This window comes from Planococcus citri, chromosome 4 (assembly GCF_950023065.1).
Source record: "Planococcus citri chromosome 4, ihPlaCitr1.1, whole genome shotgun sequence".
NCBI classification, from domain to species: Eukaryota; Metazoa; Arthropoda; class Insecta; order Hemiptera; family Pseudococcidae; genus Planococcus; species Planococcus citri.
The window spans coordinates 19477953-19497716 of NC_088680.1; the positions used below are offsets into that span (position 1 = coordinate 19477953).

Consider the following 19764-nt stretch of genomic DNA (forward strand, 5'->3'; position numbering starts at 1 on the left):
ATTTTCAATAAAGTTCATTCAATGAAATATTAAATTGAGTTCTGGCAAATCTCATTACACCTACCAACCAACAGAAGCAGAAAATCGAGACGATGTATGACGTTGAATACCTAAATACCTAGTTGCTGAATCATTAAACAACAGATTGCTATAAGGTCACGAGATACCTACCTGATCTAAACGAACAAACGTTGGAAAAACAATTAATAAATTTTGTTTGCAATAGAAAATTTAATAAATCTCTCAATTTATTTACTCACATACATCAGCAGGGCACCAGAAACGTAAAACATGGCAATTCAAATCATTTGCGAACCCTCACGATCATTGTAATTGTCAAGACTATACGTACCTTGCTGGTTTGTAATCAAAATCGGTTCGAAAATGATTGCCAAAATTTTCCTAATTTGCAGTATATTGCCTTTTATTAAGGCTTTCAGTTTCAATGAAAATGATTTAGCTAAATTAGGACAAGACAGATTCTGTTTTTTCGCATACAGCACACGTACCAAAGTTTCCACCATTCAACAAATTTATCCGAACGCAGAAAGAGTTGGTGTTGCTCGATTACCAGTAAGCATGATAATAATTTAATCAATGTAAGAGCCTGTTAATTTTTGAATAATTACTAAATTTAATTTAAATATAGTACCACAGACTTGATTTTAACTACTACCTCGAAGAAGTCAAAGGAAGTATCCCAACGATAGTTCCTGATTGCGGATACGAAGTATGGGGAGCAATTTACACGATACCGATTAACGATTTAGAATTAGTATTATCGTAAGTATAATTTTTATTCTTGGAAAAACAAACACATCTAGAAGATATTTAATTTTGATTTTTTTACTACAGGAAGGGCACCATGGCTGGAAACCAGAGAGTATTCGGTTTTGTACAAAAGATCATCGAAACCTACAGCAACGGAAATCTTATTTATTTGAAATGTAACGCGTTCCAACAAATCGATTTACCTGAGAAATTCATTTACGGTCTTCCTTTCCCGAAAGAACGAAGGCCTTCGCGAGGTACACTTGATAGGATGATTGACGCGTATACGGATGCTGGTTTACCGAAAAAATACATCCAGGAAATTTCCATGATTCCTACAACAGACAATAATTTGGGTTCTTTGCCACATACTCCGATTGTTGTGGCGCCAGATTCATTGGTGGTAGCTCCAGGATCTACTGTTGTTGCACAAAATAAGGATGCGTCGAAAAATGACGATGATGATTGATAATTCAAACATTTACCTGTTTACGAATGATTAATACATAATGTTAAAATGATAAGGTGATATTCAATTCATGATAAAATTTAATAAAAAAATATATTGCACATTAATTATTCTCGTCATTTCGTTAATCGTAAAAAAAAATTAAAGTCAAAATAATACTGCATTTTCATCGTCCATAAAACGATCAAAACTGCGTTAAAAATCAGTACATCGTCGAATGCCTCGAATTGCCCATCATCGACTCAACTTTATTCGCTGTTTCTTTCAAAGCATCCGGCAGGTCTGGTAGATCAAGGGTGATATGAGCTGAAAACCTTTTATAGACGGACGAAGGATCTTTCTTATTCCTACGCATAAAATAGTCAAATTAGCCTTCCTGGTTTCAATCACGAAACACTAAACTCAACTTTACTAAAATCCAAAATACTCGATGCCCAAATGAACACAACTGTCTACTCGACTACCAGCATACGTGAACAAAAAAAAGCAATCACAAATCATGCAACTATACGGGAAAATTCGATCTAAATTGGATGAAATACAAAATGATCAGATAATCGAAGAAAAGCATCGTATCTACGTAATCCTACGACTAATGAAATTACCTTTTTGTTTTCAGATATTTTACTTGCTGTTTCATGAATAATGCAGTTTTCGAAAGCTCCAAAATATTTTTAAAGGTTTCTTGCGTTTTTCCCATAGCTGTCAGCTCGCTATAAAAATAAGATGAAGTTATGAGATGATTTCAGTCGCTATTGAAGATGTACGAGGGTATGTCACTTACTTGATAGCGTATTCCAAGTCGTATATGTTGCCTTGTAGGTCTTTTTGTAATTTCTCAGCTTCTATTCGTTTATCAACCATGTGTGGTAATGATTTCCTAATGTTTTCTTGCAATCTGTAGTAAGCTAGCGATGGCTCATTGGCGAGGATATGCATATTTTCTGATATTCGTTCTTTAGCTAGAAACATGAACGTATTTTTAATAAATTCGTGGAATAGAAAGTTGAATAAATGCATGAAGATTTCATCAGCATCAGGTGAAAATTACGCCCAATTCTTACAGCAATTTTTTTCAATCTATCTGTCTCTGTATATAGAATGTTAACTGACCAAGATGATTCGGAAATAAAGCATCTTTTAAATGAAATAAACTTCAATTGTATTCTTCATAATTCGAAACAAATATGCAGGGGAAAATCGATAGAAAGGCTCACCTTTACGAACTTTTTCTTCGAGCACCGGATCAATGATGATTGTATCGAGTCCTTTATTACCTTTACCACCTTTAGACATTCTGATAATTACAGATTTAATTAATTAACGCAAGAAATAATTAAATTTTCAATTTCCTAAAAATTGTAAGTTTTCTCTTATCATTTTTATCATCACAATAAAAATAAACAAAAATAAAACCACAAATAAAAATTACAGATAGTTGCTGTTTTCACCACAAGTAGCGTTAGTGTCGCTTATGATTCACCGTACCATTCTTATTAATTTTATCTCTGACGCGTTTTATTCTTTCATGATCAGGTTTGCATCGCCATGTGATTTGATTTTCATTTGATCATTTCATCAGTGATTGATTTATGATTTTACGTACTTTTTTTATATGATTAGCTGAAAAGTTTTTCGCGATAATTATTGCATCGTTAGCTATCGTTTTATAACAATGAAAAGGTTCAATTTCCGCTCTGTCCGCCGCCATGAACTGGGTAAGCATTGAAACACATTCGTTCATGAACAGGAACACTGATCACTGATCAGAAAACATCAGTCGAAAATTTGATCATAGAAACATGTAAAAATTTTAAAATCGGTCCCGTGGCTCGATATTAATTATTCGCTCTACGAGAGCTTTAGCTCTATGTATCAATATCAATGCTACCTCAATGAACGCGAACGTCAAAGGAGTGCGGTACAAAGATTTTGAATTTCGTGTCCGGTTCACTGTTCCTGATCCTGACATACTTATGTAAATCGTGTACCAGACATCGACTCATACGCTCATGATTTCAGGTTCAATCAAATCAAATATGGAATCCTACGTAACCAGTTTCCCAGGCAGATTTACCGAAAGTTTAAGAACGAAAAAACGTCGCCATGAAAGTATTACGGGAGAGCTACATATTCGGTATAAAGATGAATATTCACAAGTAGATAGAATTTCTTCGAAGAATGTTATCCTATTGCTTTTATGGTTTTTTAAGAACGTATTTGTGTTTGTATCTAATAGGAATTCTTTTCGTCAACCAATCGTTGGGCTTTGGTTACTTCAAACGCCGTTGTTAAATTTTTCGGATTTACGTTATCGAATCCCATTTCAATGGTCAAGGAGTATTTGCTGATGGGACGCAAATAATCGTCTACTTATTACCTATCAATGAAGTCGATTTAGTCGAAGCTGCTACGTATTCATTTCGCGAACGCCTTATGCGGTATCTGGTGCGTTATATTATATTCAACGTCAAAATCAGTATTTCGAATTTTCGAATGCCAGCACGCAGGTTCATCGAGCTTTTTTTCATTTTTGTAGGAAGAAGTTGGTTTCATTCATGATGGTTCGTTATAATCGTGTTCGATTGAATTTCAATACGAAAGAATCCGTATTCAAGCAGACTAACCATCCTAGTAGGTAAGTACGTAGTTCGCTTTTCGAGTCAGCAAAATAGACACCGTACTAATCATTTTTCTTTCCTTTAGACGCTGTGATAAGTGTTCAAACTCGCGAACGCCAGTCGGTAGATCATTCAAATACCATCGTGGAATAGACATTAATTTATTCGATCCAACGTTTCAAGATCTTAATGTTAAGCTTCTCCTGAAAGAATTAATCGTCGAACCTTTCATCTTTAAGAACAACGATTTCGTACCAGGTATGTACTCATAAAAAACGTAAATTAGTGATTTTTATTCACACAAAGTTCTCAATACAAAATATATTTAATTTACATAAAACTTTGCATAGAATACCTCTGTGCTGAAGGAGGAGCTGGTTCATTACGCACAGCGAAACAGCACCATTTGTATTTGGAATTTTACTGCCTGTCTCTGCATTATTTGCCGTCGCAGGTTATTCCATCTATCGTTATTGAAAATGAATAAAGTTCAGTAACCTTACGATACGATGGAATAAGCAGGTTCGACTTTCAGATGTGTTGATTGGGATTATTTTTTTAAAAACTACTTTTACGGGTTGAATTATTTTTTCGTTTCGTTGGTTTTCATTTCAATTTTTTTTCTTTTTTTAAAATTATCCGTAGTTACAGCATTTCATTTGCTTTTCCCCTGATTTTAATGATCTCCAATTTATTGCTTTATTTTTGCGTTTCAACAAAAAATTATGATGAGTCTTGTGCTTTTCTAGTCTTTGTTGCTTCGTATGGTTTTTAAATTGATCGACATTACGTACGATTTGCATTTGGGTAGCTTCTGACTCATTCAGTTTGCTTTCAATTTTCATTTCATTTTCTACTATTCGCTATCCCGAGGGTTTATTATTGTTTAGGATGTTTTTTTTTTTTTTTTTACCTTACCTATTCCGCTTATTTAACTTGCCCGTATTTTTATTTGCTTCTTTATTTCAATTTTTTTTCCTCGAGTGTTGCTTTGGTTTTATTATGGTTGTGTTTGGTTGTTGAGTCGTTTATTTGTTGGTCTTCTAAGAAGACTCGTATGGTTATCACATTGTTCGTCCCATCTTCAACCTTTAAATAAATCAATCAAGATCTCATAAGTCAAAATGATGCTAAAATAATTATGTATTATTTTTATGGAAGAAAAAAATTAAATATCCTGTAGCTTACAACATGATTTATTTTAATTACATACATATTTATGTCTTTTTTTCGGAAAAAGTTTTAGTTTTTTCAAAACGTCAAATGTCCTGTTTCTCAACTTATAACTTTCATTCTAATCACGACTGGTCTTGATTATTTTGGCATTGATGGTAAAATTGACTAATTATTACATAATTCTTGTGTTTTTCAATGGATTTTTGATGCACAAAATATGCACCTGCATAATTTATGCTTTTTTTTTGTAAATTGAAAACAATTTTTGGTGAATGATTTTTGCTTTAAAAAATAGTTGAATTGTGTTGAAAAATGAGAAAAATAAGATTCACAAAAAAGATCTGAATAAAATTGAGAAAAATTGATCTTTTATTAGTAGCCTGTCAGTATCATTGGCAAAGAAATTATGTAAGTTTTTAGTATCACAATAATTATAATTATTGTTTACGATGAATAGTCACGTTAGTGCTGCATAATAAATTTTTTAATCGATTTTGTGGGTAATATCAAATTATTCTATCTGTTATTTGGTTTTTGAAGGAGAAAATAATCTATAATTTTTGGTTCCAAATATGGACAAACTTTAAAACAAATTCTTAAAAATCACTATAATCAAATTTTTATTTTATTTTATTATTATTAATTTTTTTATCCTTAATGTTGATTACGTGAAATATCCAAAATAGGTACATAGGTAATATATTTTTTTTTCATATCGAACAAAATTCATCAAAGGTTTAAGGTACTCGTAGAAATATACCAAATATCGAATTTTACCAAAATGATAAACTAGTCAATATTGTTTAGTAAACCTGTTCCCTATTTAAGTCTATGTTCTTGATTTTACCAGCTAGTCAAGTTTGGGGGGGGGATGACATTTATTAATTTTTTTATTTTTTTCGCTTTTATTTACCATTTAGTGTACATTATTATAAAGTTGTAACTTATATTTTAATCTTGAATACAAAAAATTTTAAAATACAATGATTTAACGCGTATGTATGTTTTTCTTTTTGTTAATTTAGGTAAGTGAAACTTCGACGTTGTGTTCTTGAAGAAAAATTTAGTCGATTCGTCGTATCGCGTTGTCTAGATCTGTCGTCGGTCGGTAATTAAATTTTATTAAGAAGATGATGATTAAGTGTCCAGAAGTGAATATCAAGTCTCAAGATTCTACGATTGACTCGAACCAAAAATGAAGTTGAGGTTTTCGATTTCGCTTTAGCAGTTCATTTCAACGGTTTATTCAGGGGCATATCGATTTGCTATTTTGACTCCTATGTCACACTATATTTTCGTAATTTTTCGATTGTTTTCTTGTGGGAGGGGGTGGCTGGTGGGATTTTGAAAATGCGTGTTCCAAAAATAAGCACGTTTTCTGTTTCATTGCCCTCGAAAACATTACAAACAACGAGTCACACGTCATGTTCAATTTTTTTTGCATTTTGATCATGCAAAGAGACACTGATTATGATTAGAGTGGAGAGGAGGTTCAAAAGGATTGGGTGGAAAAAAATGAATCAAAAAATCATTGCATTGGAATTTGTAGCAATCAATATACTCTTACCTCTCTACTTTTAAATTTTTCAAAATTTTGACCTACTTGGAAATCTTCGTGTCCCCCTTTGTTTTGTTTTTGGTTCGAGTTAGTAAGGAATAGGTCAACAGCACCATTGATAATGAAAGTTGGGTGAATATGTGGTTCGTCTGTCATCGCAATTTGCACTGTTTTTAGAATTTATTTACATTCGTGTTTTTCAAACACTTGACCCGAATTAGCCCCTTGCCCCTTCATTTTGACAAATAGACGACATATTCATCCACCTTTTTCGATGTTCGGCGTGTTACCTGTGTTTGAATCTGGCAGATTGACATTCACTCATACTATACACCCTGTGTAAAGAAATCGAAGAATATTACAAGCTACTCGTAGGTCAAAAACACCCCCGCGAAATATTTGCATTAGACCTGTTACCACATTGTGAAAATTTTCCACACAATTGATACGGTCAAAATGATGAAATAACAAATGCAAAGTGTATAATGAAAAGGTTTACAAGCTTATGAAAGGCTGGAGAGAAAACACGATCGCATAATGGAGTACACATAGAACACACGTATGTTGTAGATGTGTCTTTTAAGCGGCTTACTCTCTCTGCTGTGTCTGTACTCTGTACTTTGGGTATTTCATAATTTTAACGTAAGGTTTGCTCGTCGTGAATCGACATCGGGGTTACGTCGACGAAGGCGAATCCGAAAAACGGCGCATATCACACAATAGACGAGCGATTACGAGGCGTCAACAACGTAATAATGCGAGTAAATCCTATTGTGTTGTTTTGTCACGCTATTTTAACCTATTCTCGTACCAGGAGCAGGAGCAGGAGTAGGACCAGGACCAGGGGTTTTTGTCATCTCCCGGTACACTCGACGTTCTACTTGACAAGTTGTAGTCTTTTAGCGGTGCGGTATTGTTGCCGGGTTACCAGGTGCCGGGGACGAGGCGAACAGGGATGGTAACCTGAGCCTTTTGTCGACACTACATATCAAATCTTTGATTTGTTTTCCATCTCTGTCTAGCTGCCGTTCTTTGGTCTCGTTAATAATCCGAAGAACGCGAGCGTATAAAACGGATCTGTGATCTTTTATTATTGTATACGAAAAGTACCGAAATTACGTGTTCGTAGGTCGATTTATGTTGTATTTGTACGTAATCGATAAAATTCATTGTTTGAGATAAATTTGTCGTTCGGGTGAAATTTATTAGAATTGAGATGTAAGTGTATGAATGGGATGATTGAAATTAGCTGGTGTTGTGTTTCTAGATTATTATGATTAAATGGTTGGAAAGGGGAGAGGGTGGTTTTTATTGTTGGTATTTAGTGAAGGAAAAAATTGTGAGTAAATTTAATTTAGGTAACTTATGTATTCGCTGGAGTTGGAAGGGCCATTTACCTATTATCTAACCCTCATGTATTAAGCTCGAATTTTCAAGTAAGCCCAAGCCTATGGGTTTCCTAAAGTTTATTGCCTGAATCGTCTGTAGCTTTTTTAATTTTGAAGACGGGTGATTTAAAATTATCTAATTTTGAATTCTTGCAACTTTTTCCCACTATTTAGTTCATAACTCCTTCAATTTCAAAGATAGACTATTTTTGAACAAAATTACTTTTTTTCATTTTTGAAAATCATGCCAGGTTTAATATGTATTTGAAATTCCAATTTTTGAGTAAAAAATTTCAACTTGATTCCTTCAATTTAGAAAAATTGAATATGATTGCACATTACCTTTTTCAGTTCGTGGGACACAGATATAGAGTTTAGTTTTCATGGACGATGATCATTTTATAGCCTTCCTTCTCTCCCTTGACCACGAAAAAAAAAATCTTGAGTGTAAAACAGTGCTCTTCTAGTGGTAGTGCTCCATCACTCCAATGTAACATAGGAATTTTTTCGAATTTTTTATTGTGAACGAGTCACGATGAAAGAAAGTTGTGATTTTATCACAAGAGGCTCTACTCTCTTTATTAAAATGGAGTCGTTTACAGAAAAATTGCAGGAATTTCAATCTTTGAAAATGCCATTCCGAAATCAGGAAATTTTGAATCCATCGAAAAAGTTTCCCACTTACACCAAAAAATTTTAAAATATCTCAATAAAAAGTTCTTTTTTAAAAAGAAATGTCAACAGTTGGAATTTTTAAAGAAACCGTGAAATTCAATACATACATGTATTTCTGTGAAAATGTTTTTTGAGCGTTTTTGAACAATTTTGACATTGGGTCATAATTTTTGAGATTTTTGAAAAAGCGTCAAGTGACTTATATAAAAATGTGTAAAAGTTTCGCCATAAATTCAAATATCTCAACGAAAATGCATTTTGAGACTTCTTGAAGAATTCTGAGGCACAGAATTGAGTCGTGATTTTTAGGATTTTTGAAAAAGTGTCATTAAAACTATCAAAATGTGTTGAAATTTTGCCTAAAATTCAAATATTTCGTCAAAAATGCATTTTTGAGATTTTCTGAAAAATTTTAAGCACCAAAATTGGGTCATAATTTTTGGGATTTTTTAAAAAGCGTCATGCGACCTATGAAAATGCGCCGAAATTTCGCCAGAAATTCAAATATTCCGACGAGAATGCATTTTGAAATTTTTTGAAGAATTTTGAGCGCCATTATTGGATCATGATCTTTGGGATTTTTTGAAAAAGCGTCGCGACCTATGAAAATGTGCCGAAATTTTACCAGAAATTCAAATATTTCGACGAGAATGCGTTTTGAAATTTTCTGAAGAATTTTGAGCCCCAAAATTGGATCATCATTTTTGGGATTTTTGAAAAAGTGTCATGCGACCTATCAAAATGTGTAGAAATTTCTCCAGAAATTCAAATATCTCGATGAAAATGCATTTTGAGATTTTCTGACGAACTTTGAGCTCCAAAATTGAATCAAAATTTTTGTGATTTTTGAAAAAGTGTCATGTGATGATTCAAAATGCGTTAAAATTTCGCCATAAATTCACATATCTCGACGAAAATGCATTTTGAGATTTTCTGAAGAATTTTAAGCCCCAAAATTGGGTCATGATTTTTGGGATTTTTTAAAAAGCGTCATGCGACCTATCAAAATGTGTTGAAACTCGCCATAAATTCAAATATCACAACGAAAATGCATTTTGAAATTTTCTGAAGAATTTTAAGCCCCAAAATTGGGTCACGATTTTTTTTAATTTTTGAAAAAATGTCGTGCGATCTCGAAATACGTTAAGATTTTTCCAGGAATTCAAGTATTGAGACGAAAATGCAGTTTAAGATTTCCTAAAAAATTTTGAGCCACAAAATCGGGTAATAATTTTTGGGATTTTTAAAAAACAGTCATGCAACCTATCAAAATGTGTTGAAATGTCACCAGGAATTCAAATAAGTCTTACGACAAAAATGAATTTTGAGACTTTTTGAAAAATTGCGAGCTCCAAAATATTGAGTCATGAATTTTGAAAGTGCAATGCAACCTATCAAAATGGATTAAAATTTCTAAAAAAATTCAAAATCTTCTATCGGTGCTTTTTTTGAGAAGTTTTGAAAAAGTTTAAGGCCATAATGAGAGATTATGATTTTTGGTCTCGTATATTCTTCAAAGCGGCTCAAAAAAAGTTTTGATGCTAAAATTTCAACCCATCTTGATAAGTCACGCTACCCATTTTCAAAAGTCCTAAAAATCATGACCCAATTTTGGGGCTCAAAATTTTTCAGAAAATTTCAAAATGCATTTTCGTTGAAAGATTTGAATTTCTGGCGAAATTTCAACACATTTCGATGGGTTGTATGGCACTTTTTCAAAAATCATGACATTCGTGATTCAATTTTGCGACTCAAAATTCTTCGAGCAGTCTCAAAAATATGCATTTTCATCGAGATATTTGAATTTATGGCGAAATTTTAACACATTTTGATAGGTCGCTTGACGCTTTTTCAAAAATCTCGAAATCATGACCCGATTTTGGGCCCAAAATTGCTCAAAAAACATTTTTACTCAATTATTTGAATTTCTCGCGAAATTTCAATCTATTTTGATAGGTCGCACTGTCACTTTAGAATAATTTTATGGTGATTCATTTTTACTGGAAATGGGGGGGGGGCGACTTTAAAATTCGACTACGCCTTATTGTGCAAGCCATTTTTCGCTAACTTTGGTTAATGGACATGGAGCGAACACCTTTACGCTATGGATATGAATTTTTGTAGACCCCCCTCCCCAACCTCGTAGCGCCTGCGTAACCATTTTTGTACCAAAAACCACACTTGAGGGGCACTAATGCCTCATTAATGCTACTAGCGAGCTGACGTAAACAAAATTGTTGGGTTCGAACCATTTGATTTTGAAAAAAGTTTTTTTTTTCGGATTATCCTCAATTGTGCAACTGCGAAAATCCTAAACACCAACATAAGGAACATCTTTTCTACTATAGTTAGACCCATATCCAGTATCTACGTATAAAAAGCCAACTGATGTGCAAACTCGACACTTCTTATACGGTTTGGACTGAACACTATAGGTAATTTTTATCGGTTAAAAAAATGAAACCTTGCTTTCTGTATGACGCGGACGGTTTCTGCAATTGTAATTCGGGCGGTTGTGAATTTAGTGATACGTAGATTCTCAGCCTAAAAAGATAAGGCAAAAATTTTTTGCAAACGTAGATGCGATGCATATTCAGATTTACGTCACTATTCACGCCATCAAACACCTACAGACCCAGTACATTAATTTATTAAAAGCTTTTCTAAGCTGAATTCTTAATACCGAGAATTAATACGCAGAAATGATCTAAATTACATCGGTCTTGTCGTCGCAGTTGTCGCTCAGTGCGCGCAGTTTCCATCGAATCAGCGCTATTCGTCCATAGCGCATTAACTCGTACGTATACGATGTACGAGTATGTACTTGGATTATTTCCTATGCTACATTGTATGTGCAAATTTGCCTTCTTTGCATAAGAAAATTTTCCCGTCTTGGTCAGCAATTTTCGAAGACGTATTCAGACTTGTGCAATATCTACACATCTCATTTGCGGGACTACCTTTACCAGATGCATTGTCCTAGTGCTCCAAGCCAAGGACTAGCATCAGAAATCGCCTCGTTTGCATCTCGCGACTGTGGGAAAAAAATCTTACTCTCGTAGGTACATGCGCCATTTCGCAGTTAGATTTTTTCATAGGAATTTGAAACACGATAGAAAGGTAATTATAAATCATTTCCGGCGTTGCTGCGTGCACCTTATTGTTTTTTTCACTCTATTGTAGGGCGTAAGGTGTGAGGAACGAGTAAAAAAAAAAAAAAAAGGGCACCGAAGCTGGCACGAAAATGAAAATTGACATATTTCTTGTAAACGTATACAAGGTTTCGTTTACCGGCAGCTAGATCTTTGGTTATCACTCATCATTTAGCGATTTTTTATTGCTCTGGCTTGTCAGACTTCAAGTGTTTATCGTATATGATTTTTTGTAGCGTGACCCTCTTATCCCCCATCTTCGATGATGACGAGTTTATTTCCAAGTTTTTTTTTACTTGACTTTTCGAGATGCATTTCGAACAAATGGTGGTTTTTAAATTGTTGCCAAATATTTATACGCGTAGGTCTAGTCTAAGTACATACTTGTATATTGTACACACAGTTTTGTATTGGTTTAATATACATTGTGTGAAGCGTGTACAATGTGTCACAGTAGGTGTCGTTGCTGAGGGAGAGGATTCTCGTGGCACAAGGTGTCAAATTATAGATTCGAATAAAACGTCTGTTTCGTAGGTTACGTTGTCGTATGTTGAAAGTAGACCTAGACTGTTGTTAATTAGTCATATTGGTTGTAGATATTTGGAAAGATGAGTCAATGACAATCGCGATCATTTGTCGTCGTCGCAATTAATTTACTCTCGAGAGTCTCGAGAGCTGTAAAATGGCGGAGTGGGAGGGATATTTTTTCACTTTCGTCTTTGGGTGTTTGTAGGTATGGATTCTACGTATGGTTTTTTAATGTTGACCAACTATTTAAAATTGACGCGCTCGAAAAAAATGTTCAACTGAAATGCATCAGAATTTTCAATTTGCCTACTGCGATGCTAAAACTTTAATTCGTTCGCACCAATCGTTTAAAAATAAATTCATATGAAAATACTCGTAATTGAAATTTTGTTTAGTTGTTTATATCTTTCGATGTTACGAGTGCATGTTCATCCACAATAAGACCTTATAATCTCCCCATTTTGCTCAATAGAATTTTAATCCATTGACGTTCCTCCTCCTGCTGGGTAGGTTTGACGACTACCATCACTTCACTCCTCACCCCACATTCGCAGGTGAATGAGGAGGAAAAAGTTCTCGATAGTTTTTTAAAGGCCCAAAAATTATGACCCATTTTAAAGGCTCAAAATTCTTCAGAAAATTTCAAAATGCATTCTTGTCGAGATATTTGAATTTCTGGCGAAATTTCATCGCATTTTGATAGGTCGCATGATGCTTTTTCAAAAAATCCCAAAAATCATGATCCGATTTTGGGGCTCAAAATTCTTCAGAAAATTTCAAAATGCATTCTTGTCGAGATATTTAAATTTCTGGCGAAATTTCATCGAATTTTGATTGGTCGCATGACACTTTTTCAATAATCTCAGAAATCATGACCCAATTTTGGGGCTCAAAATTCTTCAGAAAATTTCAAAATGCATTTTTGTCGAAATATTTGAATTTCTGGCGAAATTTCGGCGCATTTTCATAGGTCGCATGACGCTTTTTAAAAAATCCCAAAAATTATAACCCAATTTTGGTGCTTAAAATTTTTCAGAAAATCTCAAAATGCATTTTCGTCGAGATACATATTTGAATTTTATTTATGGCGAAATTTCAACGCATTTTGATAGATCGCATGACACTTTTTCAAAAATCCCAAAAATTATTACCCAACTTTGGGGCTTAAAATTCTTCAGAAAATCTCAAAATGCATTTTCGACGATATATTTGAATTTTAGGCAAAATTTCAACACATTTTGATAGTTTTAATGATACTTTATCGAAAATTTCAAAAATCATGACTCAATTTTGGGCCTCAGAATTCTTCAAGAAGTCTCAAAATGCATTTTCGTCGAGATATTTGAATTTCTGGCAAAATTTTTACACATTTTTATAGGTCGCTTGACGCTTTTTCAAAAACCTAAAAAATTACGACCCAATTTTGACCTCAGAATTGTTCAAAAACGCTCAAAAAAACATTTTCACAGAAATATTTGAATTTCTCGGGAAATTTCAACTTATTTTGATAGGTCGCACGGTCACTTCAGAATAATTTCTACGACGGCTCATTTTCACTCGAAATAGGGGAGAGGAGTGGGCGTGATTTTAAAAATTCGACTACGTCGTATTGTGCCAGCCGTTTTTTGCAAACTTTAGCGGACGTGGAACGAACTCCTTTATGCTGTAATTATGGATATGAATTTTTTTGGACCGCCGACTTAGTGACGTCTGTGTAATCGTTTTTGTGTTAAAATTGCCCAGATATCACACTTAAAGTCTACAGGGTGTCCACAGGTCTGGAAAACCTGGAAAATATGGAAAAGTCAGGTAATTTGGTCGGTCTGGAAAAGTCAGGGAATTTCGTTATTTTCACGCAAAATGCCTGGAATTTTGAAAAAACGATCAATTGAAAATTTTGAATAAGGACCTGTGATGAGAGGAAAACAATGTTTTTTACTTCTCGAAACGTAAATTTTCAAAAGCTTTTGCCCTCGCTTCGCTCGGGCTTGTTTTCTTTTCTTTTTCAGAGGCAACATGAAAATTTCTAGATTATAAAAATCAAGTTTTTATGCCAAAAAATGAACTCCTCACAAAGAAAACATCGTTTTTAAGCATCTCAAAATACATACAAATTTACAAGAGCTTTCGCCCTCGTTTGGGCCTGTTCTGTTTTCTTTTTCAAAATCAACTTCCTTCAAAAAAAAAAAAACATAATTCAAATATTCTAAAATTTTAAAAGCCAAAAAAAAGCTACTCGTCCTCACATAAAAGAACCTCGTTTTTATGTCTCTCGAAACTCAAATCCTCAGAAGCTTCCGCCCTCGCTTCGCTCGAGCCTGTTCTCTTTTCTTTTTCAAGAGTAAACTTCCTTCAAAAAAACATCCATTTCAATATTAAAATTTAAAAAACAAAAAAATAAACACTCTTCGCATTCAAAAAAAAAACTCGTTTTCAGGCATATTGAAATGAAAATTTTCGAAAGTTCTCGCCCTCGCTTCGCTCGGGCCAATTTGTCTCTCATTTTAAAATGAACAAATTTCACATTTTGAGGCCTTCAAAAATCAAAAAAAAAAAGAGAAAAATTTCCATAAGTTATATGAATACATACCTATGTATTTTATCAATTGGCCAAACTTGATGCATGTTTTATTTATTTTTAATTACATAGAAAAGTTAATAATCAAAGTTAAGCTGTTTTTTATACCCGAAGAAGTATCCAGTTCGAAGAGAAGCTTCTGAAAAAGAATTACCCCCCCCCCCAAAACTTCTTTAATTAAAGTATGGGGTGAGCCTTGCCTAGAAAATTGAGAAAAATGGTCTGGAAAAATGGAAAAATTGGTCTGGAAAACCTGGAAAAGTCAGGGAAAATCATTTCCAGAAATGAGTGGACACCCTGAAAGAGCACTAGCCTCCCATTGCGCAACTCACAAGCGAAAGTAAACGTAGATTTAGAGTAAGGGGAGCGCCCAGTATTTTAACCTATAAAAAAATTTTTTGAGCCTGAGCCATTTTGAAAATTGTGGGATTTTTAGGGTTCTTTTCCCAGTGGCGTAGCCAAGATTTTCTCAAGGAGGGGGCATAACCAGATTTTTAGGCATGAAAAATCGAAATGAGGGGTAATTTTCTGGAAATCTATTGTAACGTGTGGTGATTTCATGAAAATGAAGGCAACATTACTGCTCGAGCGAAGCGAGAGCGAAAATTTTTGGAAAAAATGGGTCCAAACAACGAAAAAACGTCCATATTTGCATGTTTTCTTACAAATTTTCGCTCTCGAGGGGGGGCATGGCCCCCTTCGCCCCCCCTTGGCTACGCCACTGTCTTTTCCTACTGCTTAATTGTGAAAATCCAAAATGCACATTTTTCAACTTGTTAGACCCATATCTGCAAAAACCAGCCGAATTTTTTGGGTCGCCGAAAAGTAAGCCAAATTCGATTTTTAGAGCCCTTTTTGCCAGTTCGATTGTTGACTATTATTTAAAAATTCGATTCCTCGAATAAATCTATAAAACACGCTCCTAACTCTTCAAACCCACCCCTTCAAAGAAAAACACATTTTATTCCTCCCGTCCAAGTAATTAAAAAATTACAAACAGCCCTGCCCACCAAATGAACGCAAGCAACATCAATAAGACACGGATTACGAATATTTTAGCGCATTATAATAAAGCCAGCGAACGGATAAAATGTCACAAAGGGACCAATTATTTGATACGCAGTAACACGTTTTGCTTATTAAATTACACGTCCGAACGAACCCTCACCCCCTTCTTTTTTTTCCACGTACTTTGGCGAGAAGAAAGTATAGTCCCGAGGGTGCAAAAACATACTACTTGTTAACCCTCTCTCCCTCAGATTTGTCGACTACACTTATAAAGAGGTAGGTACTTTTAACGTTAACAGAGCTTCGCGTTTGAGTGCGAAGAACTACGAGTAAGCTTTGGTTGAGTTAATGTCTCGTCGATTTGCTACACAGTAAATAGGGGTATTGTTGTTGCTCGCTGGAGTCCCGGGATTTCGGCTCCTAGTGGTGTAGATTATTGATGATATGGTTGTTTATGGCGCGAGTTTTTTCAACCCATATCACCGTATCATTGTGGTTAATTGATTTGCTCTTAGATAATGCGGATACATTGTACATACGTAGATACGAAGTGTTAAGGTACCTAATTATAAGTACAGTGTTGGGTTCTATGGTACGGAAAAAAACTGTATGAAATGATGTCCTAATTAGTGATCGAGTCTTTCGATGAATTATATACATATAGTTGTGGATGTTGAAGAGGGAAACCAGCCAGGGACGTGAATGATACGTGGAATTAGCTTACTCATAATACTCATTGTACTGTTTAGGGTAATTTAGGGTCGGAGAAGGTGAATCATAGGCAAGCAGATTTTACAGGAAGAAAAAAAATGCAAAGTTGGCACTTTAGAAAATTTTTAAAGAACATTATAATGTAAAACTAAATCAAAATTTATGACAATATGCTAAAAAAAATTAAACACCTTTGAATAAGGTTGTAAAACTAATTTTTTTTTTTTAGAAAAAAGTCATAAAACATAATACTTAACTTAAATTTATGTTAATCTCATGATGATTCCAAAACAATTTTTCAATTTTGAGTTGATTTCAGTTTGATTTCTTGATGATTTTCAGAATTTTCTCTGTATAATTTTCTTGCTTTCGGAGCATTTTAAAACGATTTTGTTAAATATGTTTATAATTTTGAGGCAGATTTCCATCGGAATAATTTTTATACAGTATTTTAGCTTTGGTATGGTAATTTTTTTTACGCTTACTTAATTTTCAAACGATTTCATCACAATCTTATTGGGATTTCATGGAAAATTTTAATCATTTTTTTTTTAGAATGTTGCTAAATTTTCATTTTTTAACAATTTTAATGGATTTTTTGACAATTCTGGAACAATTTTCCAATTTCGAGAGAATTTTTACCTTATTTTTGGCGCATTTTTCAAGTATTTTTTCGCAATTACCTACAATTACCTACGATTGGATTTTCATAATTTCGGTGCCATTTTTCATTATTCTGAGAGGATTTTTTAACGACATCTATGTCAGTAATTTTTGATAAAACTTATCACAATTTCGATTACGATTTTGGGACTGAAATTTCTGCAGTGATCTCTCAAGTACGATAAATGGATAGCCAGATCTATGTAGATGCGTATTGAATATGATAATGCATATTATCTAATACCTATTTACGGTTCACTACCTTCTTATTGGCGTATTACGAAATACTCACCGAATGCTCAACAATGAAAACAATTTCACATATCTTGAATCTTGATTTAAAATTATAGATTTTATTTTCAATATAATCTACCTGAAAAAAATATACATACATAGGTATACTTATGCATAGATGTAAAAAATGTATAATACTGACCGAGTGACTTACAAATTACAATAATATGTACATATGATGAATAGAAATAACTCAAGTAAAACGTTTTTGCTTGTTGATAAAAGCTAAAGTACCTACTCGTTTATCATTTTTTTTTCACATTCAGAAGAAATTCTTATCATTTTCGAAAAGTACGTTCCAACGGTCAACCATGTGACATAAGTGATAATTTAATCACGTATTCGACTTGAAAAGTTGAAAATTACTTATTTTTGTACATAAGTATACCTTTACTTACCTATACTCGGTGTAAACCAAATCGTGTGTTTGCAAAATATCTTTGATTTTTTAAAAGTTAAAACTGCATTATTGGTTTAAAAGTTGTTTCGATGTGTTTGGTGAATAATAAATAAGTAATATTATGTTTCGATTCTGCGGTTGCTTAGTTTTGATTGTAAAGTTTGTACGTTTGTAGTGTTTGACATCGACAGTCGTTTGATTCGATCTGAATAGAATGAATGAATCGTTATTGCAGAAAGTAAATATTGATTGTTTTCAAAACTTATTTCATCGTAAAATGCGTAGAATATGATTTTAACTGGTATCAATGTTTCCTACAGGTGATTTTTCCGCTGACAATTTTATTTATTTGTTTTACGTCAATGATAGGTGGATTGGTTTGCAATCCACCTTACCAGCTGAACTCTCTTAAGGAATCCGGAATCCTATGCCCTGAACCTCCAATTATTGTTGGTAGTCCTGATTTTCCTTTTATAGCTTTGTGACCGCGATTCTACTGAAGTGAAGCGAATGTTTAATTTCGAATAATTTATTCAGAGATTTTATTTTAAAATGATTGCCTCCGTGTGTAAATTTTATTGCTTTTATTTTTTATACTTTGTTATATTTTATATTTTTCTATTCATTGTATTTTCATTATTTGTAAACACGATGTCTTTGATTATTAATTAATTCAATATGCGGATACGAAACTTTGTTTTTTATTTTTTAAATTTTACCATTGTGTGCATGTATTTAACGGGGTGACTTTGATTTTTATTTTTTGCACTCCCAACATTCTGAAATTGTTGGATTTTATTACTTTCCCTCAAACCCAAAAAAAGTGCTAGAAGTCCCATCAAGTTTTTTAAAAATGCAAAAAAATCTAATTTATCTAAAAATGTTTAATTCAAGCATCAAAATTCTCCTGAATAATTTCTTTTTTTTAAAAAGAAAATCCCTCTCCCATTTTCCAATTATGTTTTGATACCCTTGTGTAAAGCTTCCCTCCTCTAGTTGATATAAATCGAAGTTGTAGCAAAAATTTCGACATTGCTGTGTCAGAATTTTTCTAAAAAAAAAACTCCATTTTCAAGAAAAAAACTACCTCTGCTCCCGTATGAAGAAAGAAATTGGTTTTCTTTTCCCATCAAAATTACTACTGTTTTGCTTCTTGAAACTACAAAATTTAGAAATAAAGCTTTTGTTCTTTTTTTCCGCTTACAATTTCAAAACATCATTGATAGAATTGAAAAGAATTGAGTTCAGAAAAACCAAATTTTTACATTAAAATTGTTGTTGTTCTACTTTTCGAACTACAAATTTTCTAAAGCTGTTGCTCTCGCTTCGCTTGGGATTCTTTTCTTTTATTTTTCAAAATTGAAATTCCTTTAAAAAAATATTCCTCAACTATTCCATTTTTAAAATTTCATTGAAAAAATAAAATTCTCGCATACCTCTCGAAGTACAATTTTTCAAGAGTTTTCGCCTTCACTTGGGCCTGTTCTGTTTTTTTAAAATCAAAATTATTAACGTCCTAAAAACATATTTTCAATTCTAAAATTTTAATAACCAAAAAACGAGTTCCTTGCATTCAAAAACATAGTTTTTTTTTTTAATTCTCTCGAAATACGAATTTTCCAAAGTTTTCGGCCTCGCCTCGCACGAGACTTTCCTGTTTTTTTTTTAAAGGCTCGTTTTCAAGTCTTTTGAAATCAGTTTTTCAAAAACTTTCACCCCTGCTTGGCTCGAGTCAGTTTTTTTCCTTTTCAAAAAGTCGCTGTAGGCTCCAA

At 33.4% G+C, this 19764-nt stretch overlaps 3 protein-coding genes and 2 long non-coding RNA genes across 6 annotated transcripts in view; 3 read left to right on the plus strand and 2 right to left on the minus strand.

Annotated features, from left to right (window-relative positions):
* Positions 1-291: 291 nt before the first annotated feature.
* LOC135845661 (uncharacterized) lies at positions 292-1347 on the plus strand. The gene is made up of 3 exons (XM_065364417.1): positions 292-573; positions 650-783; positions 856-1347. Exons 1-3 carry the CDS (start codon positions 385-387, stop codon positions 1238-1240), a joined length of 708 nt encoding a protein of 235 aa, XP_065220489.1. The 5' UTR covers positions 292-384; the 3' UTR covers positions 1241-1347.
* Positions 1303-2640, minus strand: LOC135845662 (BLOC-1-related complex subunit 8 homolog). Its single transcript, XM_065364418.1, has 4 exons — positions 2458-2640; positions 2025-2202; positions 1846-1953; positions 1303-1587 (listed from the first exon to the last, which is right to left on the minus strand). The coding sequence occupies exons 1-4, from the start codon at positions 2534-2536 to the stop codon at positions 1443-1445; spliced, it is 510 nt and encodes a 169-aa protein (XP_065220490.1). The 5' UTR covers positions 2537-2640; the 3' UTR covers positions 1303-1442.
* A 136-nt stretch (positions 2641-2776) lies between these two features.
* The window catches only part of LOC135845663 (uncharacterized), a 110011-nt gene continuing 93023 nt past the window's right edge, over positions 2777-19764 (plus strand). The window contains exons 1-6 of one of the 2 annotated variants that reach the window (XM_065364420.1): positions 2777-2958; positions 3263-3377; positions 3480-3688; positions 3780-3878; positions 3947-4119; positions 4212-4567. In XM_065364420.1, the coding sequence (XP_065220492.1) occupies positions 3799-3878; positions 3947-4119; positions 4212-4348 (390 nt within the window). In that variant the 5' untranslated portion in view covers positions 2777-2958; positions 3263-3377; positions 3480-3688; positions 3780-3798 and the 3' untranslated portion in view covers positions 4349-4567. Of the gene's footprint in view, positions 2959-3262; positions 3378-3479; positions 3689-3779; positions 3879-3946; positions 4120-4211; positions 4568-19764 lie in introns of those variants that run through there. The other variant, XM_065364421.1, reaches the window with a different exon arrangement.
* On the minus strand, positions 4715-17810 carry LOC135845665 (uncharacterized). Its single transcript, XR_010558793.1, has 3 exons — positions 17747-17810; positions 17591-17671; positions 4715-4950 (listed from the first exon to the last, which is right to left on the minus strand). It is a non-coding gene; the product is annotated as an uncharacterized LOC135845665 (long non-coding RNA).
* On the plus strand, positions 17800-18684 carry LOC135845664 (uncharacterized). The gene is made up of 2 exons (XR_010558792.1): positions 17800-18230; positions 18313-18684. It is a non-coding gene; the product is annotated as an uncharacterized LOC135845664 (long non-coding RNA).

Excerpts from the sequence above, each read along its gene's own strand:
- LOC135845662 (XM_065364418.1), bottom strand. The coding sequence starts at position 2,536 with ATGTCTAAAGGTGGTAAAGGTAATAAAGGACTCGATACAATCATCATT. Across the intron at positions 1,954-2,024 it reads GACTTGGAATACGCTATCAA|CGAGCTGACAGCTATGGGAA; the intron begins GTAAGTGACATA and ends TTATTTTTATAG. Across the intron at positions 1,588-1,845 it reads AAATATCTGAAAACAAAAAG|GAATAAGAAAGATCCTTCGT; the intron begins GTAATTTCATTA and ends TTTTATGCGTAG.
- LOC135845661 (XM_065364417.1), top strand. The coding sequence starts at position 385 with ATGATTGCCAAAATTTTCCTAATTTGCAGTATATTGCCTTTTATTAAG. Across the intron at positions 574-649 it reads TTGGTGTTGCTCGATTACCA|TACCACAGACTTGATTTTAA; the intron begins GTAAGCATGATA and ends ATTTAAATATAG. Across the intron at positions 784-855 it reads GATTTAGAATTAGTATTATC|GAAGGGCACCATGGCTGGAA; the intron begins GTAAGTATAATT and ends TTTTTACTACAG.